Source organism: Hypomesus transpacificus, unplaced genomic scaffold (genome assembly GCF_021917145.1).
Source record: "Hypomesus transpacificus isolate Combined female unplaced genomic scaffold, fHypTra1 scaffold_356, whole genome shotgun sequence".
Lineage (NCBI taxonomy): Eukaryota > Metazoa > Chordata > Actinopteri > Osmeriformes > Osmeridae > Hypomesus > Hypomesus transpacificus.
The window spans coordinates 27643-55487 of record NW_025813880.1 but is presented as its reverse complement, the minus strand read 5'-3'; the positions used below and the strand labels follow the sequence as shown (position 1 = coordinate 55487).

Sequence of the window (27845 nt, the reverse complement as noted above, 5' to 3'; positions counted from 1 at the left end):
TGTTTGTACTGGACTGTATGCAATGTGTTAATAAAGACTTGAAGCAAAATTTGAAGCAAAACAAAACAACGGAATTCAGAATTACTGGGAGTTTATTTTACAATTAGAGAAACAAAAGAGTATTTCATGAATTAAAGGATAGAATTCTGAACATTATTGATGACAAAACATTAAAATGTATTGTGCATTGCTTGTTAACTTGGACATACAGTACCATGCATCATTTGTGATGCCTGTATAGGTCTATTTAACCACACCAGGGATAACCTACTTTTCATTGAAAAAAAGGACATGTTGTGGCTCTACAGAATATACTGTATATATTTTTATCTATATACATTTGCCATTGTACATTTGACCTTTTACACAAGTTTCTATAAAATGACAATATAAAAATGCACACAGTACAAAGAATGCTGAGCTGCTGCAAATTGCAAGATATGATGACATACATTTACACATACTTGCTGATACTTAATATATTCACCAATTTTACATTTCATGTACAAGTTGACTGTTGCACACAATGATAAATCAAATTTGGGTACCAAAGAAAATATAATAAAAAGCTTTAAATAAAAGTAGAATCATTAAACAAAAATACAGAGAGTAGCTGAACATATTTAGCAAAAATGAGTTTTTAATTATCCACTTTATTACAAAGCAATGACACACAATTCTTAAACTTGCAACGTTTTTTCCAACCTTGCAATAATGAGTTGATTAGAAGGAGCGAGAAAAAACATGTAATCATGCCATGAAGTAAATCCTACAAACCCATAAGAGTATCTCTTCATTGTTCAAGTACATACACTCAGGTACACTTCATTACAGTGCAGGGATCCTTCATAATTTTCAATCATTTTAAGAGAATGTACTGTCTGTTGTGACTAATTTCGAAAAACAAAAAACCTTCATATCAATTATATATTTTCCCAAATCAGATATTTTGGTCGTTTTTTTTTTTTTTTTTTGAATTTGTAAAATACAAACATTGGAAATGTAGTTTTTTTCATACTTCACAGAAAAACATGCACAAATCAAGCATCATATAAATAGTCTCCAAAAAGTGTGTTGAAAAAATAAAATCGAACTGATATCATAAACAGAAGATGGTCCAGTTTTATGACAACAGTTAACTAATTCCAAAGGCTCAGTTACGATGCAGTGCAGTATTGATATAGTGCAACAATTCAATAATCAGTCATGCCATCATCTACTGTTTATCAAACTTTTCAACCTCAGAGACAAAGATCAGGTGGTCCTCTGGAGACTTGCCGTGTGTCTTGCTAAGATGAAGTTTTATCGCATGCTTGCTTACAAAGGTCCGACTGCACAGCTTGCACTGGAACACTGACCCAGAATCTTCCTCCGTAAGTCCTAGAGAACTAAAGGTCTTATCAGATATCATCCTGCTAACTGCCTGTTGATCCCTTATTAGATCTATGGAAAGCTTAGAGAGGTCTTTCAAACTAAAACCTAAGTGAGACTCTAAATGGTTGATGTACGAGGAGGGAGTTCTGAACTGGGAGGCACAGTCATTACACAGAAAAAGGGGATGGCCTGTGTCAATGTTTTTCAGGAACTTCGTCCCCCCTGTCCGCCTCAGCTGGTACTTGACGTTGGCCAGCCAATGGGATATAGTGGTCATGGAGAGTCCGGTAAACTTGCAGATGTGCACACGTTCCTGTGGGCCAAGATCGGTCATGACAAACTTTCCCTCGGGCGTCTCCCGGAGGCTGGAGGCGAACTGGGCCTGCAGGATGATGAGGTGCTGGGGGTTCCAGTTGGACTGCCGGCCTTTCCGCTTCTGGATGGGGGACAACTCCTCCAAGCCGTCCTCAAAGGTGCTGCCGTCCATGTCCGATTTCTCTGATACGGAGGACGGAGTGGAGGACTTGGGCGTCAGACGACCGGTTAAATTCTTGACCATGTCTGAGATGTCCATCAGGGCGTTCTCCCGCAGAGGAGACGATATGGATTCAGACAAGCTGTTGAGGATTGGCCTGCTGCTGTTCATGTTGCTGTTGCAGTTTGTTGAACTGTGAAGTGTAGAAGGGGTACTATTAGCAGTGCGCCCATTGGAGGTTTTGGATTTCGTCAAGTCCATGGGCTGATCGTCACTGTCAAAATACTGGTTGAGAGTCTCTACTTGCTTGACCTGAGTGGAGTTGTTGACGGGTCTTTCCATCATGTTGTTGCTGATTTTGTACAGCATTGAAAGGGGATCCAGGAAGGGAGTTGAAGTCTTTGAGGCCTTTCCCAAGTGTGTGTTCATGATGGACTGCAAAGCACTGAGGGGGTTGATAAGGGGCTGTTCAGGGGAGTGATCTGTGATGATCCCCAAGCTGTTGCCGCCATTGGAGATGTTTTTTGGGGGTAAATCTGTCCCATTTTTAACTGGAGGATCTACTTTTCTCTCTTTTGCCTCTCCGTCCCTGGCCTTGGACTCTGTATGCTCCTCTATGGGTTTGTTTTTCACTGGTTTGAAAAGGTTGTCTGGTCTGGGCGACCCTTTTCTGTCCTTGGGAAGGGGGGAGGGCGACTTGGCAGACCTCGATTTACACCTATTGTCTGTCGCCTTTTCCTCCTTTTCCTTTTTCACTGTGACTTTTCCTGTGACTTTTTCCACCAACTCCTCCATGGCCAACACGTTGTTCTTGTGGTTGGGGGGCGGGGAAGGGCTGCTGGGTGAGTGAATGAGGGCGCTGGAGTCGGACGACAGCGCCTTAAAGTTGTTGGTGCTGAACAAGGGTTGAACCTGGACACTCTGAAGGGAAGGAAAGGAAGACTTCATAGACCCCTGGAGCTGGTATGCGGCATGAATACTGGGGTATCCACCCCAGGTTGGTGTCCCTGTTTGGGCCTTGCTGATGGCACTTGACACTGTGTTCTCTAAGGACTTAATGATATCCAGACCCCCTTTGGGAGTTTCCTCAAGATCTTCCTCTCTGAGGTACTTGTAGGATTGCGTTTTTTCCACCCTTTCACTTTTCTCAGGTGGATCCTCTTGTTCCTCCTTGATCTTCTTTTCTGGCGGATTTCCTTGCTCCTCCTCCCTTCGGTCCTCCTTTTGCTCTTCGGGGGTGGATGGGGGTCTTGGAGAGTCGGGCTGCGGCTTCACATTTGGAACTGGGAGGCGTGTGGTCGTTGGTGGGAGTGGGATTGACTGAATCTTCTCCTCAATCACAGGGTCAAACACCAACTGCTTGCCCTTTTTGGAAGCTGAGTTGGTCACTTTGAGAAAGTGTCCGGTGACCATCATGTGCGCCGTCAACTGCTGCAACGTGTCATGGGAGCTCCCGCACTCCATGCATTTGAGGATCTGCGCCTTCCGTGCCTCAAACTGCCAGGTGTAACTGGCTCCGTTTTGGTAACCATACCGATTATTGGCCGTGACGTAAGGGTTGAGTACCTTTTGGTCTTTTGAGTTGTCCCCAAGGGGTATCCCAGGTGTGTTGTTGATGGACTCGGGTGAACATGGGGATACTACATCTTGGAAAGCTCTTTTTTTGGTAGGGGGTACCAGCTTAGAGGCAAGGGCTGGCATCGGTTCTTTGAGAGGCACTTTCTGATAGTGTTTAGTTTTAATCATGTGGACACTCAAGTCTTGCAGAGATTCAAACGAGTGGCCACAATACATGCACTTGAGCACCTTTTGGGCATCTTCCTTGCCTTCCATCTCCATCAAGGAGCGCTTGCGGGGTTTGGACCACCTCTTGCCCCGGTCTTCCTCCTTGTCCTTGTTGTCATCCCGGTAGTGTCCCGTCTCGTTCATGTGCACCGTCAGGCCCACCAGCGTGTCGTAGGCCCCACTGCAGTCCTTACACCTGAACTTACTGGCGCCCGTAAACACAGGGCCGTACAGCTTGTTGTTCTGGCGGTAGAGCTGCACCGTGCTGAAAAGACTGGGCTCTGGGAGGAGGTGGTACGGAGTATGCTGCAGGGTTTTAGCCAGAGCCGCCTGGTGCCAGTCATAGGCGACCCCTCCGGCGTTGCCAACGCTAACGCTGCCGTTGTTGGTGTGGTTAGAAGAAGCGCTCGTAGCCGTAGTGGTGGTCGTATTTGTGGAGACGGACACAGCACTGCTACTGCCCCCGCCATTGCTGTTGGTGACGTGGCTGTGCCCTTGGTTGCCGTGGACACCGTTGCTTCCCTTCTGGCTGCTTCCGTTACATTTGCTGCTGCTGACGCTGCTGACTTGCTTGCTCTTCAGCATGTCCATGGCTATGCTGGACCAGGAGGCCTCCGAGATGAGGTTTGCATAGACGGCTTTCATCTGCGCCAGGCTGTCCTGCAGCGAGAGGCCGTTGACGGACTCCGCGTCTCCCCCCACGGCTTTCTCCTCCTTGTCTTGCCCATCTTTGGACGAGGAGGTGCTCTTAAAGTCGGCCAGCTGGTCGCTGGTGTCGCTGAGTGGAGACCCGTAGCCGGCGTCCGGGTTGGTGCCGTTGCTGAGCGGGGAGTGTTGGTCGCTGAAGCGGTCCCTGGCATCCTCGTCGTCGTTGAACAGATATTCGGCATCCTGGCCGTCTAAGGACAGGCCGTCGTCCTGCAGGGGTTCCTCCTCCTCATCAATCTTGTCGGCCTTGAACTCGTCCTCCGGCGCGTAAGCTGAAAAACACAAGAAAAAGACGAGGAGAAAATAATTTAGTAGGATACGTTCTTATTGGCACCGATCACATTAGTCAAGATGTTTTTTGTTTGTTTGTGGTGTAGAAGCACTAGCCGGGTCTATGTAAGTGTGTGTGTATATGAGACTGAGTATGTGCACAAGGGCGAGTGAGTATAATGATTCTCAAGAGATTTTAGTCAATAGTCTTGGCAGAGGACACAGCTTTGCAATTATAAAGTGGCAAACATCCATATCTTGACTATGATAGATAGTCCTCTTCTCTGTAAGGCCTAACGAAGGTATTGAACATTATAGCTCAGCAAGGGTAAAGGGGACCACAGATGCGTTTGAGTAATGGTTGATGAACAAAAAAACAGGGACACAAGCAAAATGTTAGAGAATGAGTTTTCAGAGTGCATGATGTAATTTCATCATGAGGTGAATCTGTTCACATATACCACTGACTGTGTGGAAACAAAATGAGACAAACTGCAATCATTGTTAATAGAAGTTACTGTGTACAGTACTGAACTGTCTGGTCTGTACAAGAACAAAACACAGAACCAAATATATACTCAGCTCATGCGTTTCAGCCTAGCACTCAGCTACAAGACTCAAATGTATAGAGCTAACCATACAAATAGGGCCACCCAGATTTCCATCCCCAATAAGGCTCACTGTACAAAACTCCCCCCTCTCTCAGTTTTGGAGGGTATCGTTTCAATCTGACTTTGATCCGATCTCTCCTGCCACTGCACTGCTCACACTACGCCCGTCAAGTAGGGGATAGCAGCGAGGACGCTAGGCGTGCCAGGTCTCGGCTGGCCCGAGTGGAGCTGGCACGGTCTGTGGAAGCGCTCGCAGCGTGATGCCCGGAAATCGCCGGTGGACATAACATGTCATGTTGTCACTGCCCATGCTGGACCAGTGCTCGGGGACTCTGCTGGGTCGTTTCAAGGGGGAAACGGAAATAGAGCAATAAGCTTCTTTGTATGTGGGAAAAGTATAAAGGGAAGGAAGAAAAAAAAAAAGAAGAAAATCTTTCACTGATTGGTATATACATATGAACAAAATGGAGGCAGATGATGAGATTGATTCCCACAGCATGGCTCAAGTATGGTATACAAAACACAGATTTTCACCTTGGCATAAACTCTTTAACGTGTTGCCAACCTAGAAACCTTGGGAACAATAGAATACTTTGTTGGCACACAAGAGACCTGTGCAAGAGTTTATTTATAATAACGATCATGAAATGCCAACTGAAGCTACGCAACCATGTATTTAACAAGACTCTGCTCCACTGCTTGTAATTTTCTACTGCAGACCAACAAAATAACCTTCTAACACTTTCAGCACTACCTTTAAGATCGCAATTGGTCTAAACTACATAGGAATGACCAGATCGATAGAGCATCGTTTCACTCAGATGGAATCAAAACAAATATGTCATTAGAAATATCTCAGCAAACGAGACATGTACAAGTGCAAGCGGAAAAACGTTTGCAAAGCAGGTGAGCGAGGGAGACAGGCCACATGGCTTCACCGTCTCTCCGCGTCCACCCCCGTAAGATGCCTGTCCAGGATGCCAGGACTGGTCTCCAGCGAGCGGGCAGATGTGCTGTCAGCTCCGAGCATCGCGCGGCCCATCATCCTGTAATCGGAGTGGACATGATACCTGATGTCTACGAGGTGCCATTTACCGCTGTCTGGGAGAATCTGCAGAAGCCGTAGGCCTCGGAGCGCATGAGTCCATAATAGTGAGTGAGAATACGAGATGTCGTCCACACATTAAATACATGTGCTTGGTAATATATGTAAGAGCTTTTCTGCACAATACATCTATCCGTTGACTCAATGAGTACAGTCATTAATGCAACGTCATTCAGCAGAACTGAAAACAAAGTCGGGACACACTAGTGTGATCCTTCTAGAACGTTTCCTTATTTGACGACAAGTCTTGGTCAGTATCCTCGAAATATGCAAACACATGCAGATGTGTGTGTTTGAGTGTACAGTACACACAAACACACACAGACCAAGGCTCACTGTCTCTCCTGGGAAGCTCCTGGTTTTAAATAAACACTTCTCAAAAGAAGTTTTCCACCTCGCTACGGACTAATTACAGTCAATATTTCCAGAGTATGTAAAAGGGAAAACGGCTTGACTGACAAAAGAAGCTGACACCTAAAATAAAAAAGAAAAGAAAAAGAGAACACACACAAAAAAAACATTACACCAGTCTTTTCCTGTCATCCTCCGTCTGTTGCCTTGACAGACGTCAGTGTCAAGAGTGTGTCAGTGTCAGCCTTGGCTGTCAGTGTCAACACAAACAAGCCTTGGAAGAGGTAGAGGAGGAGGGAGAGCGAGAGAGAAGAAGAAAAAAAAAAGCACAGCAGAAGTCGGCCATTTTTTTTCCCTCCTCCCTCCCTTACCATCTGTGTCAGAACCTTACGGTGCCACCGGCGGCTAATAGGCAATCAGAGATGGAGAGATGCTGACACGACTCCTTTCAAGCGTCAGTCAGAACAATGGAGAGGGGAGAGGAGTGTGGGATGAGGGGATTAAAATGGGGGAGGGGGAGGGTAAGGAAGGGAAAAGAGAGGGGGGGTTGTCTGTTGTGGTTGTCAGTCAAAAAGAAAGAGGAGGAAGCCCACTTTGTGCTGTCACAGAGAGGGAGAGGAAGGAAGAGAAGTTTGGAAAAGAAAGAAAGGGTAAAACAAGATGTGTTTATGCGAGAGGAGGTGAGGCCTGGTGAGTTTGTGTCTAATTTGTTAGATTGAAAAGGGCTGAGGGGATGAATGTGTGAAAATGGAAATAAATAAATTACCCGGTAATATGTGTGTGTATATTTTGTGAGAATGTGTTTTAAAAAAGGACAGTGTGTGTGTTTCATCTAGTGCTAAATCCTCCATCCTGGAATATTTACGTGTACTCTCTGTGATGTACTACCACGTAACGTATGTATGTGTACGATGTGTGTGTGTGTGTGGCCCAATGTGCGCTGGTGTGTGCACTCGTGTGCGTGTCAGTGTGCGTGTCAGTGTTTGTGTCAGACACAGAGGGGATGCGTGACGGCTGGCGGGAGGAGAGCGAGGCCATCTGTGTCCAGACAGGAGCCTGTCACTTTGGCTGCGCCCCGAGTCTCCGCTTCCTCCACACAGGTGACATCACGGCAGGACCCAGCCTCACTGTCACATCCCCCAGAGGAAGCAGGCCTTACAAGGCCACACACACGCACACACGCACACACACTCAGACACACACACGTGCATACACACACATGCATAGACAACAGCCTTCTTGCTACAATAGCTTCAACATGAGCATTCTCATGATTGAACTCCCATCTATAGGTATTATAGACTTGTGTATATACACACACATGTATATAATGTATGTACACACACAAACACACAATGAGCTGACACGCTACATATACACACTACTGATTCAACACACGAGTTAGCCTACTATAGCACTCGTGTGAGCAAAACCACATTAGTAATCTTCCACAGGTAATGCATATATTTTGTTAAAACAGTCTCCAACAGACCTTTGAAGTGTCCAGTAAGTGTAGAGGATTACAAACAGTCCCTTGGGGAGATGCTATGCATGCACTCACACACACACGGGTGAGTTGACACGGCAAAAATTGCATCCGATAGGCTCGAGTTTCATCCGGCCAGACAAGACTCAATGCCCCACAACAAAATTAGAAAGCGTTCCATCCAGTCGCTTTGCGCGTTTTTTCCTAATTTGTCTTCTGCGGATATGCCAGTATAAGTCACAAGACCATCTATCTGTCACATTTGCGGCAGCTAATACACTTGGCTGGTGTGTCAAACCTAACAAAACCCTCGCTGAGAACATAACAGGAGACAGACCAGGAGCACTTGAGCACAAAACAGCACACACACACTCTTTCTAAGCCTTCCTTATATATTTATTTCACCCCGAGGAAGAGGGCCCAATACAGGCAGTCATTTGCGGTGCTAATGTTCAATTCCGCTAGCTCTCAGTCTGTTGATTTACCAGCACGGCAGAGAGCTCTATTCCACATCGGCCGTCCGCACGCTCTCTCCCGGCACCCTTCAGATCGGGCGCCCTGCCTAGCAGTCTTATTTCCTTCTCCTCGCTTCGCTTTGTCAGCAGCCTCTCCACTCCCTGCCAATCTGCTGTGATGGCTTTGGACAGGCCTGATCAGTGTGTGTCATTTGACCTGCATGCTATAAGCGTGTGCGTGTCTGTGGGTGAACGTAGGGGTAGGATTGAGGGAGGGGAAATAGAGAGAGTGGGAGAGAGAGACACTCAGGCTGTAAATAAAATGACATTATTATTTCCTCTGTCCTATCATGTAGAAAAGCCAATTATGGTAATGCTCTGGATGTCAAGGGGAATACGGCACAATCTCTCACTCTTTCTTTCTTCCTCCATCCCTCCCTCCCACCCTCCGTCTCCCTCCATCTCCCTTCCTCTCTCTCTCGGTTCTTCCTTCTCTCTGGGACAACATGCCTGCTCTCGTTGGGGGTGCTTGCGGGCCGGAAGCTAAGGCAAGCTGGCGCAAAGTCCGTCTGTCTTCTCACCAAAAGGCTGCGATGGAAAGAAGAGCCAGACCTTTTCATCGGTTTCCGTTGAAGTGGGCGGACATCAAAGAGATTATTTAGGGAGATTCTACAATTTTTCCACTCCCCCCAAAAGGCCAAGTGGGGAGGGGGGAACCCTTCGTACTATGACATCTAAATGCTGAAGCCAATTTCTGTACCCCCCCCCCCCCCCCCCCACGACCATTCTCAGCGCATGGTCCTCGTTATGAGATAATGAAGGAATAATTTGTCTCGTTTGTAATTTAGGACCCGTTTGACCTCTCAATACACCCCTGAGAAAAGCACCGTCTTTTATTTTCACCAGGGAAGAGAACAGCCATTTTTTCTTTAATCCACGTAGTTATATTCTTTATAAATCTTTTCATCAAGCACCTGGAATTATTTTTTATTTTAATTTTTTTATCTCTCTTTCACCCTCAGAAACATCAAACCCTGTTCTAGACCAAACAGACAGAGAAGAAGGGAAGCTGAAGTGCAGGTGTGTGTTAACACGGACCCCACCCCTCCCACCCCCCCCCTCCCATCCCCCCCCCCTTCTCGCACCCCCCCCCCCCTCCCATCCCCCCCCCACCCGCCCCACCCTCCCATCCCCCCCCCACCTCTCTCGTGCAGAGTAACTTTGATTAGTGTTGCCGTGGATACCGTGGAGTGCTCCCCTCTAAATTAATTTCAGCTTTTCCCCCTTAACCACTTTTATAAAAGGCTGCCCCCCAACACCCTCCCCAACCACCCTCCCCCCCCCCCATACACACACCACCCCACACACACCCCACTGAAGTGGAATAATTCACCATATGGCACAATACCTCAAGGGCTTCCAAATACTGGTGTGCCATTCCGGCCTGCCCTACACATCCATCTCCTCCGATTTCTAAAAAACTTCCAAAGAACTGCATGTTTCCAGACCAGTCTAACATATCTCCTCTCTATGATGTCTTCATGAACACAACTACACCAAATACAACTTCAGTGTCTCCTGTCCAGGAATATAATCACTTCTGTGGCCGTAGTAACAGAAACATACAGCATTCATGTGCCCCACCTTGTCATTCTAGATTGTTATATATTTTATATATTTTGCGAACCCTGAGGCCTATAAAGGCTTCAACTCGGGGGCCGAGCGGTTGCCAATTTAAGCCAACTGACAAAAACTCATAAATGGGTCACCCAGACGGTGAAGAACACCTTCACTTCTAACAGTAATGGAGTCGCCAATGAGAGGCACAGAGTTGGGGTGAGTCACGGGTGACTTTCTACCACCGAAGTTTGGATGAAAGTCTTTGAACGTTCACGCAAATTCCATCGTCACTGAACGGCAGCCATCTTGGACACCGCTGTTTTCTGGGTTTTTTTTCAGGCCACATTACGTATTCATCTTATAACACTTTAGGATGAATTAAAGATCAACAAATGATTTAGCGGAAGCCCCCACAGCAGGCGGTGAAGTCGCTCAGGAGCTCCTGCTGTCGTCTGGCGTGAGTGACGAGTCATGATGAGTCAAGATGGCCGACCTTGGTAACTCTGCTTTCTATTAAAGTCCCCTTTAACACCCCGGACACAGGTCTTTACTGAATGGCAATGAACATGCCGCCCCCTACTTGGTGGAAAATAAGGCCTGCATGCAACTGTTGGATTGATTATGCTTTCTGGAATCAATAGCCCCCACCACCACACACACACAGCCTCACCACACATACCCCCCCCCCCTACACACACACACACACACAAACACACACACTCCAACAAGGCTAGCACACAAAGGAACCCATTAGAAAGTATTACCTCTGAGGAGGGCTATAGTGTGAGTTCAAGTGTTTCAGAGTTAAGAAGCTTCTGAGGAATTTCAAACAGGTTCATTTAGCTTTGTGGTCCGAGAAATTAATCTGTGTCGAAGAGATAGGCTATTCAGACACAATAACATGTAACACCTTAGGTTGTGATGAAGTTAACCGTTTTGGATGTCGTAAAAATATAATGTAAAAAATGTGAACCAGCATTTTGACCCACAGTGAATATTTAAAAAACGTTTTCAGATGTATTTTTTATTAAAAAAAAAAATCTAATAAAATATTTAAATCGTCATATTTCCACAAGGATGAAACCTAAATAAACCAATAACCCTTTTTACACACAAAATTTTCATCTTTCAATCAGTCCCTCCATTGTTCCTTTCGTTTGCACTATTCTTTCCTCCTCTTTCTCTCCGTTTTCTTCTGCGTCTCCGTGTCCAGGTTCTCTGGCTACGCGCCGCCGTAGCGACAAGCGCAGTCTATAAATCACCTTTCCCCCACTGTCAGCCCAACGCGCTCTGAGATGAGACAATGGCCATTATATCATAAGCACTGCAGAGTCCAGCTCCATCTGGCTGACTCTCTGAAACCACGCAACTGAGAAGTCTGTAATGTTGTTCACCATCGTTAACCGTGCGCTACCACGCCATTTAAGACCCGTTTTCACTAATTTGGTTGCGAGCCTAAAGAGTTTAGAGGTTAAAGATAGGCCTAGCTAATGCTAACTGAATGTGACAAAGTGGATTTATAGTTGACAGACTGCACAAAAGGTTAGAATAGATGACATAAAAAATGTATACGACTTTTTTTTCCTACACTGAACATCTAATAGGAAGAAAAGCTTGTATTGTCCTAAGGATCCTTCTTTGCCAAGTTGAAAATATTGTCTTGACCTTTTGATTTTCTCTGTCAGAAAAATAAAGCAGTTCCTCATTTGAAGGGATTTAAGGTCCCTGAATTGGCACTAGAATGGCAGTCTAAAGTTCAAGACTCCACAATGGTTTGTCTAACCCCTCCACATTACCTTTTATTTTTAAATTACCCACCAGCTGAATTGATTGACTCAATTCATATGAAATAGTAAAATGGAAAACTAGAAGATTGGTTGTTTTGCTTTAAATGTGTCCCCCTGAAGTCACCTGTGCAACTCCCCAGACTTTGTCTCTTCCAAACCCTAACAACAGCTGCTCGCATTGCCTAGCAACAACCACTTGATGGATGACCCAAAAGATAGATAATTAACATAAATCATTCCCTTTCTGGGGGAGGGAGGAGAGGGAGTGGGGCAGAGGAAAGAGAAAATGTCAGAGAGAGAGAGAAAAAAACAGCTTGCTCAGATACTTGCTTTGACCCCAGAGGAGAAGAGATGTTTTTGTCTGAGGTAAGGGTTAAACCAAAACCCATGACAGTTAGTAGTTACCTGTTCCATGATTGGACAATCCCTCATGCCCAATCAGCTTTATGTAACAGACACCTCAGTCAATGGCACTAAAGGTTGTTCTAAAAGGCTCTTTTCTACTGGTTTGCAGAGAGCGGGCGGGGTTGTGAATGGGTCTTATCCTGTGAATAGAGTTGTAAAATGAAACTTGATCAAATGCATCACTGAACAAAACTTGAGGAGAAGGAGTACAGACCAGAAAACAAAGCGGGAAGATGGAAGGAGGCAGGAAGGAAGGGTGGATTTGTTTTGAGAATTGTGATTTAGTAGGAGGGAGGGAGAGAGAGAGTTAGAGAAAAAGATGAGAGAGACAGGAGAGAGAGGAGAGTGGATTTAGAGAGAGAGAGAGAGAGGGTTGGAGAAAGGAGAGATAGAGAGTAAGGAAGGGAGGAGGGAGCTAGACAGAGAGAGGGAGAGAAAGAGAGAGCGGAGTTAGAGAGAGGGGAGAGAGAGGGGACAGTGGAGTTAGAGAGAAAATGAAGAAAATGATAGGGCAGGGGGCCAAGAAGAGGTCATAACCTCACCAGTTCTGTCTAGCTGGGTCTGGTTGCACAATAACCCATCGATCAACCTTCCCTGTGCCGTCACACACACACACACACACACTTCCCTGTGCCGTCACACACACACACACTTCCCTGTGCTGTCACACACACACACACACACACTTCCCTGTGCCATCAGGCCTCCCCTCAAAGGGACCGCCAGCTTTGTACACTGCTGCTGAGGAACAAAACACACTCTTGCTACACACACACACACACACACTTCCCTGAAACTGCTTCCCTCTCTCTGTGGGAAGGCCCACAAACTACGGATGAGTCAGATTAGAGACAACCCCACCGCACACATAGATCATGAAGATCCTGGAAAGCAATACATGTGAACAGAAGACCCATTCCCAGAATCCTCCTGTCACGTCAGGTCCTAATAGAATATAACACGACAGTAATGGCCTGCTTACTTGACAACAGGAGGATTGTCTCAAAACAATCCCTAAATGGGCTAATATCGCAGAAGCAGCGACACAAATGGTAGAAATTAAACTCACTGGACAGAAGGAGAGGAGGACTCTGTGTGTGTGTGACAGAGTGTGTGTGTGTGTGTGTGTGTGTGAGGGAGAGAGTAACAGTGAGATATACAGATAGTGTGTGTGAGAGAGAAAGAGAAAGTGTGTGTGTGTGAGAGAGAGGGAGAGAGTGTGTGTGTGTGAGAGAGAGGGAGAGAGAGTGTGTGTGAGTTTCCTAAAGACCATGACAGTGAACTAACAAAAGAGAAAGAGAGGGAGGAGCCCTGAAGGAAGGAAGACAGTAAATCATGAACTGGAGAAGAAAAGAGGAGGTGGGATCAATAGCCACACTTTAGATTGTGTGTGTGTGTGTCTATGTGTATGTCTGTGTGTGTGTGCATGTACTGATACTTCCCTGGGTAGCACAGAAACAACATTTTGTAAACCATTCATAACAACTGAAAGAGTTTCACCAGTGTTTTAAAGATAGAGAAAGACAGAAGTTGAAAGATTGATAGATAGAGAGAAAGAGAGAGAGAAGAGAAAGGGGAGAGAGAAGGAGAAAGAGGAGAGAGAGGAAAAAGAGAAGGAAAGAGAGGAGAGAGAGAAAATGAGAGAGGTGTAGGAGGGGATACAGACAGGAAGCCATCCTTCAACACAACTTAATATCTCCGAGGGCAGACGGACGACGAGAACATTCTAGAAACTGAGCCTAAAAGAGTCCACCTCTCAGGCAATTAAACTTTTCTACAATCTCCCAAAGTGCCCTCTAAGCAAACACACACACACACACTTACATCACACGTAGACACATCACTCATACACAATGTATTTCTCTATCCACCCCTCTCCTACACACACACACACACACACACACACCGGCCATACAGACTGTCTCTCTCTATCCTCTCTCTCCCACACACACACGGACATTCTTGTCGTGCCTTGCTAGACTCCATGAGTTGCAATAATACCCCTCCACCCAACCCCACCCCACTGCTGATAAATAGCACCATAACTCTGATATCCGCAATCAATCTCTGCTTTAAACACACATCCATCTTCAGTAACGTTGATGGTGGGGCAGGCAGGGGTGCAACGAGGGCTACGTGACTGTGTGTTGACCTCGGAACAGCAGTGTTCCTGGGGAGGGCATGTGCTGGGTGTTGTGTGAATGTGTGTATTTAGGGGGTAGGGACAGTGTGTTGTGGCTGTGTCAGGTGGTTGTGTGTGTGTCTGAGAGAGAGAGAGAGAGAGAGAGAGAGAGAGAGAGAGAGAGAGAGAGAGGGAGAGAGAGAGAGAGAAAGGGGGAGAGAGAGAGAGACAATCGGAATGAGTGATGCCTGTCAGCTTGCATCTGGCAGCAAAAATAAATTAGTCTTATGAAGACAAATGAAAGGGCTGGGGAGGGATAGAGGAGAGAGTGGGAGGGAGAGAGTGGGAGAGAGAAAGGAGGGGAGGGAGGGGGAGGGCTGGGATGGGAGGAGAGGAGAGAAGGAAGGGGGGAAGAGAAAGAGTAACCGAGAGAGAGATGGAAAAAGAGAGAGATGTGGAAGCCGAGAAAGGGAGAGAGAGGTAGACAATGAGAGAAAGACACTGATGAAGAGAGAGAGGAAATTTGTAGGAAGTGAAGCTGTGTGGATGGTGATCCACACACAAGACGACTCCAAGTGTCTGTGAAGAAAAAGAGATATATAGAAAAAGTATTTGTATTTTGTTGGTGCTTGATACCCAAGCAGGTTTGTGACATCCAGCAGTGTGTTTGTAGGTTTGAACTCTGTGTGTATGTGTGTGTGTTCACAGCTTTTAGCTGCTTAAGCAGTCCCATGTCTCATGTTTATCTCATCTGTGTGTGTGTGTGTGTGTGTGTGAGAGAGAGAGTGTGTGTGTGAGAGAGTGTGTGTGTGTGTGTGAGTGAGTGTGTGTGTGAGAGAGAGTGTGTGTGTGTGTGTGAGTGTGTGTGTGAGCGAGAGAGAGTGTGTGTGTGAGAGAGACTGTGTGTGTGAGCGAGAGAGAGTGTGTGTGTGAGAGAGAGTGTGTGTGTGAGCGAGAGAGAGTGTGTGTGTGAGAGAGTGTGTGTGTGTGTGTGAGTGAGTGTGTGTGTGAGAGAGAGTGTGTGTGTGTGTGTGAGTGTGTGTGTGAGCGAGAGAGAGTGTGTGTGTGAGAGAGACTGTGTGTGTGAGCGAGAGAGAGTGTGTGTGTGAGAGAGAGTGTGTGTGTGAGCGAGAGAGTGAGTGTGTGTGTGAGAGAGTGAGTGTGTGTGTGAGAGAGTGAGTGTGTGTGTGAGAGAGACTGTGTGTGTGTGTCCTCACTGGCCTGTGCTGAGCACGGAGACCTCTCGGGGGCTTTGTCACGTGGCTGTCCGTTCATTCCCAAGGCCTGGCCTCCCTTTTGATAAATGACATGTGTCATTCTGTCAGCCCCTGCTATGGGGCCTGGGAGGCCCCACACTGATGTATGGCCCTCCAAGCTAAAGGAAATCAGACCTTTCTGGCACAGCCCCTGAGAACACGGCCTTTCATACGAGACGGGTGTGTGTGTGTGTGTGGGGTGTGTGGGGTGTGTGTGTGTGGAGTGTGTGTGTGTGTGCGGGGGGGGGGGGGGATTTGTGGTGCATGACAGAGAATGTTTGAGTGTGTGTGTCTGTGTGCGTCAGGGGGGTTGTGTGTGTCAGGTCAAGATTGGATGATAAGTTAGCTTTATGCTGTGCATGGGAGTAACATGGTCTATAGACACATGGAGAAACACACATGTACGTACTATACACACGCGTACACACACGCCACCCAAACACACACCTATATAAAAGCCAAATTACATTTTTCTCAATCTACTCTGTATTTAGCACAGAACTTAGCCTCACTTTCAAATAGTACATTTCTCTTTGTGTCGGTGTCCTGCTTTCTCCCTCAACAGGCTTGCGTATGTGTGTGTGTTTGTCTGTGTGTGTGTGTGTGCGTGGTATGTGTGTGTGTGTCTGTGGTGTGTGTTTGTGTGTGTACACAGAACCTGTCAAGATACGCTAGCAGAAGGAGACAAATCATTGTCATAGCCTTCCCAGCTGTTCCCCAAATTTGGTGTGAGGGGGAGAAAGAGAGAAAGGGAGGACAGAGGAGGAGAGAGAAAGGGGGAAGAGGGGAGGAGGATTAGAGAAGGGGAGGGAAGTGGGGAGGAGGGGTAGAGGGTGGCAGAGAATAAAAGGAGTAGAAGGGGAGATGGAGAGAGAGAGAGAGAGAGAGAGAGAGAGAGAGAGAGAGAGAGAAAAGGCTTCATGTCAGAGTTTCAATGCTTGACGCTTCCCAGAACGAGGTGAGCTGAACCAAGGAGAACAGGACACTGTGGCACCGTGCATTTACACAAACACACACACACACACACGTGCACACACACACATACAAGCCTGGGCCATCAACACCCTGCATTAGCTTGAACAGGAACCTAGCCAACACCAGCAGGACACAGGAGACACGTGAATACACATGTTACTGCTGCTCTCCTGCTAACACACTCTCTCTCTCTCTCTCTCTCTCTCTCCCTCCCTCCCTCCCTCCCTCCCTCCCTCCCTCCCTCCCTCCCTCCCTCCCTCCCTCCCTCCCTCCCTCTCTCTCTCTCTCTCTCTGTCTCTCTCTCTCACACACACACACACACACACACACATACAAACAAAACAGTTGGGTGCATGCTACATCTCCAAGATCTGGCCTAATCCCAGCCTGACTGGACACACACCATAAATACCTTAGTCTCACAGGCGGCCACACACAAAGACACACACACAGAATAACTTACACATACATACTGTAGGCTGTTACCTAAAGCAAACATTTTTAAGGATCCGTTTGGTGGTCGTCCACAGAAACGCTCTCACTAAACCGTGATACTGCTTACTCTCCAAACTGAAGTTCTTTAAACATTGCTTTTGCAGACAACACTGCAGTGCAGATACACACACAAACACACACAAACACACAAACACACACACATATTAGTGGGGGCAGCCTCCCACCTGGAGGTCGTGAACTCTGGGTGACCTGTTTTGGTGGGGAGCCAGACTCTTACTCGCAGGAAAATAGTGAGAGAAAAAACCCATCATTAAGCAGTGAGTGATGAGTAGCAGTCATGAGTGACCTCCTCTGGGCCCTCCCTCCTTCTTTCTCTCTCTCTCTCTCTCTCTCTCTGTCTCTCTCTCTCTCTCTCTCTCTCTCTCTCTCTCTCTCTCTCTCTCTCTCTGTCTCTCTCCCTCTCTTTCTTCCATCTTATTCCATGCTCTCTCGTTCACACACACACACACACACACACAACAGTCCCCTGCCCCTCCTCTCCTTTTCATGCTTTCTTCTCTGGCTGCTCTTTCCGTCTCTCTCTCTCTCTGTCCCTCTCTCTCCCTTTTCTCTGTCCCTCTCTCTCCCTTTTCTCTGTTTCGCTCCGCCTTCTCCTATCCCTGGATGCCCCCCCACCCTTTCACCGCCCCTCCTCCCTGCTACTTGCTGTCGTTCTCCTGTTCCCTGGCCCTTTACCTCCCTCCTTCCCTCCCTCCCTCTCCCCCTCTCTCTCTCCCTCCCTCCTTTTCTTCCTCTCTCTCTCTTTTTTTCCTTCTCTCTCTCCCTCTCTCTTTCTCTGCAGCACTTATCCAGGCTGTGAGTCCAGACAGACAGACACTTTGTCTATGGAGACATGTAATAGCTCCTCCATCCAAACAAAATGGAGCCGGGGTGTATAGGACTGTACCTTCACATACGGTGTATGTGTGTGTGTAAAGAAGTCATGTGATGTTGTGTGACTGATCCACCCTGGCTGGAACACAGAAACACACACTGAGCAGATGCCACCAGGAGTGTGTGTGTGTGTGTGTGTGTGCACGAGTGTAGCTGCCACCAGGAGAGCACACTGGAAGGACAGCGTGTGTGAGGAGGGGGGAGGGAGAGAGATCTCTGTGAGCATGTAAGATGCTTGGGCAGACGTCAAGCGTTGACAGACTGATAGACTCATGATCAAAGAGTCAGACAGACACAGACAGCTAGCTAAGACAGGCAGACAGACAGACAGAGCTAGCTACCTGAGACAGACAGACAGCTAGCTACCTGAGACAGACAGCTAGCTACCTGAGACAGACAGCTAGCTACCTGAGACAGACAGACAGCTAGCTAGCTGAGACAGACAGCTAGCTACCTGAGACAGACAGCTAGCTAGCTGAGACAGACAGACAGCTAGGTCCCTGAGACAGACAGATAGCCAGCTAGCTGAGACAGACAGACAGCTACCTGAGACAGACAGACAGCTAGCTAGCTGAGACAGACAGACAGACAGCTAGCTAGCTGAGACAGACAGACACACAGCTACCTGAGACAGACAGACAGCTAGCTAGCTGAGACAGACAGGCAAGCAGCTAGCTAGCTGAGACAGACAGACAGACAGACAGCTAGCTAGCTGAGACAGACAGACAGCTAGCTAGCTGAGACAGACAGACAGCTAGCTGAGACAGACAGCTAAAACAGACAGCGTGTGGTGAGAGGTGGACAGAGTGTCAGAAAGACGTGGTGACAGACATGTCCTGGTCCACGTTGACGTGAGTGACGGGCCAGACATCAGACAGGCTGCCAGGGTGGGGGGGTCCGGGGCCCGGGGAACCCCACTGTTCACAGACAGACGACTTAGGAGAGGATCTGAGATTATGCCCCCCCCACCCTCACCCCCCGCCCCCCCTCTGACTGACGCTGTCTGGGGCTGCATGAGCTCTGAGAAGATTTTGAGGAATTTCGGGAGGAGGTGGGGCATGTGTGTGTGTGTGTGTGGTGTGTGATGGCCTCTTTGAATAGGCTTCACGTGGGATTGTTGCTCTATCTCACAGCGTGTATCAGAGCCAGAGGAGTGACGCTGCTCCACAGCAGCACAGACCTGCCCAGAGCGGCTGCTCACTGTGGCACTGACCTGACAGGCAGGACACACAGAGGGTCTATGTTCTTCTAGAACGTCGAGAAGAGAACAGCAGTTTAGGACCAAACTAAAACCCTCTACCCTGAGGGGAATGGAGTTCCTTCTGACTAGCATGAGAGAGAGAGAGAGACCTCAGAAAATATGAGATCAAAGATAGGAAAGGTCAGATGGGATAACGGACCCAGGCGACAATTGAGGTAGAGAGACACAGAGAGATAGAGCAGGAAGGGAGAGAGAAAGAGAGAGAGAGACAGAAAGGCATTTTTTAACAAGCCACAGTGTGACCTGTCCTAGTGGGTGAGTCTCAAGGACAAACTGTCAACCCCAGCCCTATCTGTTCCCAGATGTCTTATCTACAGCCACGGTAAACTGTTGTCCCCAAAAAATGATATTCATTGCTTTTCAGGCCTGTGATCAGTTAAATAAGTCCTGGTTGGGTTATGCCTCTTGTCCACTCTGCAGTACACTGTGCTCAACGTGCCGAGAACAGCTTTTATCAATCACAGCATCGTAAAAACAAGCCCCTTTTATTTGTCTTTAAGTCCTGATATACTGCAAATACAGACCAAACGTTGAGGATTTATAGGCAAAACGCCTCAGAAATGGAAACAGAAAACAAAATAGCCACCGCAGTGAAACTACCTCAAACTATTAAAATACAGTAGAAACACATACAAACACTCTGACACCATGCCAATGTTTTACTACCACACGATACGGCAAAAATACGTCGTAAATGTAGCACAATAGGCCTTTCTCTGAGGCCGTAACAAGCTGAAATATTATGGGATGTTTTTAAGCACAGGCAGTAATGCATGCTTAAGGCTTATCTTGATGGGAGAGCTGAGTACAGTCGTAACGTTTGGTCAAACTACCGAAATATATATCTTTTTTTTAAGTGCTTGTTTATCTCTGTTGAGTCGGTTAAATCTCTTAAAACCTCTTAAAATCATAAAAGTGTATCAAGTTTGTATGTTAGAAAAATCTCTCAAGTCTTTACAGAGGATCATATCAAATGTAAAAGGCTCTCACTCAGAAATACGGATTATGACGGATAGTAAAATACACTCATTTTTTTTTACACTATGGCAACCAAAAATAATACAACAAAATACAAACACATTAATCATTATCTTCAACAGCTCTAGTTATAATATAACTTCTGTGTACTCAGACACACACACATATTGCCGTACCAGAACCCAGGTCTGGGGGGGTCTAGTCCGGGTCTGGGAGGGTCTAGCCCAGGGCTCTGAGGGTCTAGTCTGTGTAAAACCATGGGTTTTGTCCCACTCGGGGGACAGTGATGAAGAAGTGGAGAGAAAGAACCTAGAAGATTGTTCTAGACCCCTGGGTCTCCGAGGAACCATATATTCACCTGGAAACAGCAGTGCACAGTGTGTGTGTGTGTGTGTTCATGTGAAACATATATCCACCTGGCAACAGGGGCAGGATAAAGCGTCAGTCAGCATGTGTGTAGTCGTGTGTGTGTGTCACAGAGAGAGAGAGTGTGTGTGTGTGTGTGTGTATGAAGCTCAGGCACATCTAATCAAGGGCTAATAACAGCACAGTGGGAGTCGCTGGCCCCCGTAAATCAATGAGCAAAATAATTGCTAATACACTGGTTATCGATTAGCGTGCCCGCAACGCTCCTAGTCAGGGGCGACTGCAGCTAAGAGACACAGTGACAAGGGTAAAGTGTTATTTCTCTCGCGCGCACGCAGACAGACAGCTGGGCCGCAGAAATGACTAGGGGCCTCAGCAGTAATTCTTAATTGACACCTGTCAGGGTAATGGCCGCAGTCACAGCTGCAGCAGGAGAATTCCTACCCCAGTCCTGTTCATCTGTCACATTTAATACCTTTTCCGTTCACCCCCCCTTCTCCCCCCTTCTCCCTCTCTCTATTCATCCCTTTCTTCTTTTTCTCTTCCTTTTCATCCACCCAAAACGGTTTTACATTTGAGATAAGAAAACTATTTTTTGTCTTTTCCACATTAGACAAATTCTGTAAAAAAAACAAAAAAAAAACACATTTATATAAATGAATATCTACGATCAGAATAATAAAAAAAAATGTTTGTGCTATGGGGTCATAAATATGTAATGTGTTTGAGATGTTCTTTTTTGTGGTGTTTGAAACACGTGTGTGTGAGACCCAGTGAGGATCAGGCAGGATCACGGAGTCCATCACTGCGGAGGTCATTTGCTTTGACAAATCAACCGAAGCGGACAAGATTGTCTTACGTCATCTTCTCCGAAAACACCATGTGTCTGGCACCCATCACTCAGCAGCAGCAGAGTTCTGGCACACTAACACACACTCACACACACGCACACACACTCTCACACACAGTTGTGTTTGACTAGAGGTTGAGAAACGCCCAGCAACGCCTCTTAACTCCAGTGTCCAGACGACAGGAGATAAACACCAACTACACTGTCTTCTCATAAGACCCAAGAACTCCCTTCTACTCTGCAAAGAAGGGGATATCACACACACACACCCACCCACCCACACACACACACACACCCAGTGTGGGCTAGGATGGAGATGGCTCAGACAGGACCTCCCGGGGGGAATGTTGACCTCGGCGTGTACTCTGGACTTCCAGTCTTCCCATCTCCAGGTCATGACTCGCTCTTTCTTTCTTTCTTCTTCTTCTCTCTCTTTCCTTCTCCCTCTCTCACGCTGATGGAAATTAGAGAAATGAAATGCCAGCCCACCATACGGAGGGAGGGAGAGAGGGAGAGAGGGAGGGAGGGAGGGAGGGAGGGAGGGAGGGAGGGAGGGAGGGAGGGAGGGAGGGAGGGAGGGAGGGAGGGAGGGAGGGAGGGAGAGAGGGAGAGAGGGAGAGAGGGAGGGAGGGAGAGAGGGAGAGAGGGAGGGAGAGCAAATACAGCTGGCCCCTCTTTGGTGGGGTGACAACTACCCACAATCCTCCACTCTAACCATCTTGCAGAGGTGAGTTTGACTCAATATTGCGTGTGGCGTAGAACACAAATGTGTTATGTTGCTATGACATTTCAGGCCAATGCCAAGCCTGAGGGTATCAGATATACTGTAGTGCTGTAGTTGTACTGTAGTTGTGCAGAGCTTTAATAGTTGGCACACACAAAATGTGCACGTGTGTGCGTGTCATTAAAAGGGAAAGGGGCTGTGTCGTAAGATTGTGAACATGGAAACACATGTGAGTCTGTAGCAGATCACAATGATTCTAGGTGGCTCGATTTGTAAGTGTGTGTGTTTTTGTATGTGTGCTCGTGTGCACTCGTGTGTGCACATGTGGAAATTCAAATCTCCCTGGTTGCATAAAACCTCATTAAACTCCGGGATAGTTTTACCCTGGCGTCTCCGTGGCGAATACCTTGGTATCGTCACACTCCTGGCCAGCTTAATCCCAGCATATTTCCATGGCGACCCTTTCTTTTCCACGAGAGCAGTCATCGATCTCCATTTGTCACTTAACCTCCACGTAAGAGAAGGAGACTGGAGGGTGCAGGAACGCAGTATGTGCGTGTGTGTGTATGTGCGTGTGTCTTTGATTTCCTATAGGCCCGGTGACTGTGACCCTAAATGCAAATGGTAGTATTTGCGCTGTAGAGTGGAGGGGCATGCATTACTATTGACTGCCTCAGTCAATGTCACCTGTTAATGTTACTTTGCATACCCTTCATTTGCAGATTGGATAAAGGGACAGGGCGTGTGCACACACACCCACACGCGTACACACAACACACACACGCGCGTACACACAACACACACACGCGCGTACACACAACACACACACACATGCGTACACACGACACACACACGTGTGAAACATCAGACATGAGCAGGGTTGTTTCATGTGGTACTGTACCACACAACAGGAGTGTATCAGTGTCAGAGAAAGGCCTCGATATAACTTGATGATGTAGGAAAGGGAGTGTAAACCCAGCAGTCCAGACACACAGGACCCCCTAGGGGATTGGGGGGGGGGGGGGTGAAACAACATGGACACCCAGCAACAACACCTTGCTACGGATGCTGGTGCGCACAGCTCTCAGCTCAGCTACCTGCCTCTTTCACTGAGTTGGGCCGCAGCCAACACAGCAAACCCAGCAAGCCCAGCCCCCGCCTCACAAAGAGACGGCAACATGCCGACAAACCTCTAACAAACCACAACGTTTACCGCAGATAAACGTCATTTGTGAATCGTGAAAAAAAAATATTATACTTTTTTTTTTTACAGGTGTCGTGTGGATAAATCAACCCCCTTCAAGGGAACCGGCGAGATCCGGTGACTCCTGGCGAGCGAAGCTTCGCGTCGGCACCTCTGTGAGGAACACGGCAGCCATTAAGCACCGCCAGGCCTCCAACACTTGATTAGTCAGGTAGGCAAAGTCCATTTGTCACCTGTGAGCCCTGCTCGAATTGAGTTAATGTTGCACTACACCAGAGGAGAGAGAGAGAGAGGGTGAGAGAGAAAGAGAGAGCAGGGGAGAGAGGGAGAGAAACAGAAGGAGAGAGAGAGAGAGAGAGAGAGAGAGAGAGAGAGAGAGAGAGAGAGAGAGAGAGAGAGAGAGGGGTGTGGGTCTATATGGGGACTGGCTAATATCAAGTTGATTACATCAAGGCAGCTTGCGGACTTGACACCTAGCTGAATTTGTCAGCATTAATCGGTGGGGCCTTGTCACCGATCCGTCAGCTTCAGAGATAATTAGGGACCTCGGCTAATGATGCCGTTGAAGAAGGGAGGCTCACGGTTTTTTCCTCTTCCTTGGAGTGATAATTAAGAGACTACACTTTTACCAACCAAGAGAAAAGCTTGGGTGAGAGGGAAAAGAGCATTGATGGAGTCAAGGAAGAAGTCCTTGGCATCCTCCCCCTGTGTGCTTCATAATCGTCCACACTGCAAATAATATAGTAATCCTCTCAGCCATACTAATCTTAATTAACTGCTTATTTTAAATCAATCTCAGTTTTAATTTCACTGGTTGGTCATGACATTGGGCATGTCAGACACTGTGACTGATTCACAGGATGCCAGTTTTATTTTTTTTAAACAATAACAAAACAAATCTACATATATTTTTTAACAAAGGTCAAAGGTGATGGCTTGAATTCATTGCTACTTTGAATCAAAGCCTTTATAACCTAGAGCCTAGGAAATGAAAGAGCTAGCTTGTGTTGCAACTCTTACTGTACTGTACAACAACCCTATCTCAACTCTATTACAGCCATGTCTCCACACTCCTTACACAGCATGTAGCCTGCAGATCCCTCTAACAGACAAAGACCCTGTTACACAGGCAACATTAAAATCTCTCTAAGAGGCAGCAACACTGTTCTAAGGATACTGTTACATAGATACTGCTACAGGGACCATGTTTTATGGACTACATTAGACACTGCTACCGAGGCAACATTAAAATATCTGATATATACAAAGACACTGTCACATAGACATTAAAATCTCTGCTACAGGGATATTAAAATGTATCTGAGACACAGACACAGTTACGGGGACCCTGTTACAGGGACAACATTAGACAGTAGCTAACATTTACAACATTGCTACAGAGGCGACATTAAAGAAGCCACAGATGTCAAACGACAACAAAAGCCAGCAGTAGAACCCCTTGTGTTCAGACTGCAGCCGTGTTGAACACAGTCGCCAGAAGCTCACAGACATAGCTATGAGGTTTCACGTGAGGGATACACCGAGTCGATAGCCACAACCCCGGCTACAGCGCCGTAAGAAAAAACGACCTGAGGTGTTAAGGCTACCCTCCATTTTAGGAGCAGTTGAATTTCAAAACCATCATTTTGTGAGTTGGTTACCCTCCTAATGGGGCCATGTCCTCTATCCTGGTCACCAACAGTTTTCTGTGACATCATCTTCACCCAACAATGTCCTGTGCCGTCTGAAATGTTTTTCATACTTTGTTTAATGCAAGAACAAGAAGGCACGTACACACACACACAGACACACACACTTCTTGTCACGGTGTTTTGATTGAGTCCACCATATGTCATACACTGGAAATAATGGAAAGATGATGCCTGCCAAGTTTGGATTGACCATTAGAGCCAGTGATGTATGTGGCTGTCACAAAACAGACAATTAAATCAATATTCAAAGGCTGGGTGGGAGAGCTAGCCACTTTATGGCTTGGTTGAAAGCCCGACAGCCTGGGTAAGAAAAAAAAAGCTAGTTAATATTTGCTCAAAGCATCCTTAGTTTTCGGGGTTATAATACACACTCAGTGTAGCGTCTACAGTAGCTTATGTATCTCAAACCCTTTATTTCAGTCAGCCTACAAACTACTTTAAAGTAATCCTTATCAAAAACCTTGAACAACTATTTTACTATATGTCTATAAAACTATTTTAGGACAACTTCATTCAGATTCAATTCAAGCATGTACATTTTCTCGTTATGATAGACCTACTGGTTTAACAACCTGGTCAATCACTTAGTTGTGCACACAACGAAGACATCTTAAAGGACTTACAAATTGTTCCCTACATCTTCTAAAACAGCGCCAAAACTATTGTAACCTAAGGGGAAAAAAAGAATTGAGATGACCAAAAGCTATAAAAGCCTCCTTTAATAACAATGGTTTCTCTGATTTATGAATTAAAGTCGATGAGCGGTAAACAGCGGTGGCAAAAGTTTTGTACGTTTTAGTGATTTATCTATCTTAGGGTTAGCCCAGGCCTACTAGTTTTCGGGTGGTTTCTGATCTCGACACGCCCCAGAACCCTCGCCTCCGCCTTCTTCCCCTGATCCTCCTCCAGGGCATTAATCGCAAAGTATTTACCCCGCTTGAGAACTTTTCTTTCAATTTGTCTTTTCTTGCTCCTCGACAGGGGCAAAAGTTGTCCCTTTGAGTGGCTCAAGCTGGCAAGCGCATGCGTGTTTCCATGGTGAATGATTTACTGATGTTTATCAGGACTGAATAGATCAAAGGCATGCGCGTGACAGGCGATCAATCAGGCATCAAATCAAGGATGGCAATCCGCGAGCGGAACGCAGTCTAGGTGGCGACGAGTTTATTTTATTTTTGTACATAGGGGCACTTCAACTTTAACAGTTATTTATAAAATAACTGAACTGGTTTACTTTTTCATTTGGTCTGTCTTTATTGTAGCCAATGTAACACTTATAAATGGAGTGGACTTTGACAACACATTAAATGTGAACTTACGGCTGTAAAACATCAGAGCAGTTAAATCATTAGCAGAATATTTTGCTTTTCTGGCACCTATAGTTTAAGATACAAATGGACATAGTAAAGTTCAAGTTATTTGTGTTTTTTGTTGTTGTAAATACTACGTGGAGCTTCATTTAACAATTTCCTAGATGCTGATAGAAAATGTCAGTGTCGAAGTTTAGAGGGTTTCGAGAGAGGGAAGGACTTCGAAGTTGTCTTACCTACAGACCGCCGCGGCGCTTGCTGTTTTCTCCTCGGCATACTGCTGATAGACTTTCCGCTTGACTTTTCATGCAGATACCACAATAACGGACAAGGCAAAGAGGAAACCAAGATCAAAGCAAATCTCGCTGTCTATGTCCTTCTCTCGGTTATGCGCGTGGAAATGTAGATTCCCGTTCTTTGATTGGCAATATGTTGGGTGTATGCGTCAGTGAAAGTAAAAAATCTCAAATCATCTTTAGGAAATCGTTTGTCCGATGAGGAAATCGTAGAATGTTGTACGAAAAAGAAAGGGTTCTATTGATGCCTGGTGCAGCTTAAATATATAAACTCATAGCATTTTCATACAAATTCGTTTGATCTCCGTTTATGTTTCAGTCTAGCAGTGGAGAATATGGACAACCGCCAAAGCCCCCTCGATCCCTCGCCGTGCTTCCATCAAAAAGGATTCCAACCCTCAAACGACACTTGGAAGCCGATTTTCAAATGAAAAGTAACAAAGAGAGGATTCAATGCATCAATGTAACTTCCAGGACGGCGAATGCACCGCTCCCAAACTGTATATCCGCACAGGTGCCGCTCTGTTGTTCAGGGTCTGCTATTCGACAGAAAATGGGAGAGAGAGAGAGAGACAGACGTTAGCAGGTTATGTCAATCAGTCAGTCAAGCGAGTCATTTCCTCACAACAAAACGATCAGACAGCTTTTTTCATCAACATGATTATTTTCTATCCACTTTTACGGTAAAAAACATAGAATCAAAACATAATCTTGTCTCGTGGATTTTGATACTTACAAATGTGATGTTCTTTTGGCTTTCATGTGGACAGTTGACGTATTACGCTACTGCTTTCAAAACTGATTACGAACAAACTCAACTATAACACATACTCGACCAAGGTCAAAGAGATGCACTATTTGCTCTTTTTGGACTGAAAACGAAACGGGTCCCGTCTCCGCCGTGAAATATGTAACGTACATTCGGGATGCGCGGGCGTTCCGACAGCCTCAACTGATAGACAGACACATC

General features: G+C 46.5%; 1 protein-coding gene across 2 annotated transcripts; it reads right to left on the bottom strand.

Moving 5' to 3' along the window:
* Window positions 1–90: 90 nt before the first annotated feature.
* Window positions 91–27845, bottom strand: tshz1 (teashirt zinc finger homeobox 1). 2 transcript variants are annotated; one of them, XM_047016401.1, is made up of 3 exons: window positions 27612–27845; window positions 26816–27414; window positions 91–4614 (listed from the first exon to the last, which is right to left on the bottom strand). In XM_047016401.1, exons 2-3 carry the CDS (start codon window positions 26853–26855, stop codon window positions 1217–1219), a joined length of 3438 nt encoding a protein of 1145 aa, XP_046872357.1. In that variant the 5' UTR covers window positions 26856–27414; window positions 27612–27845; the 3' UTR covers window positions 91–1216. The 2 variants fall into 2 exon arrangements, with proteins under 2 accessions (XP_046872357.1, XP_046872356.1); XM_047016400.1 differs by having other exon boundaries at window positions 26816–27411.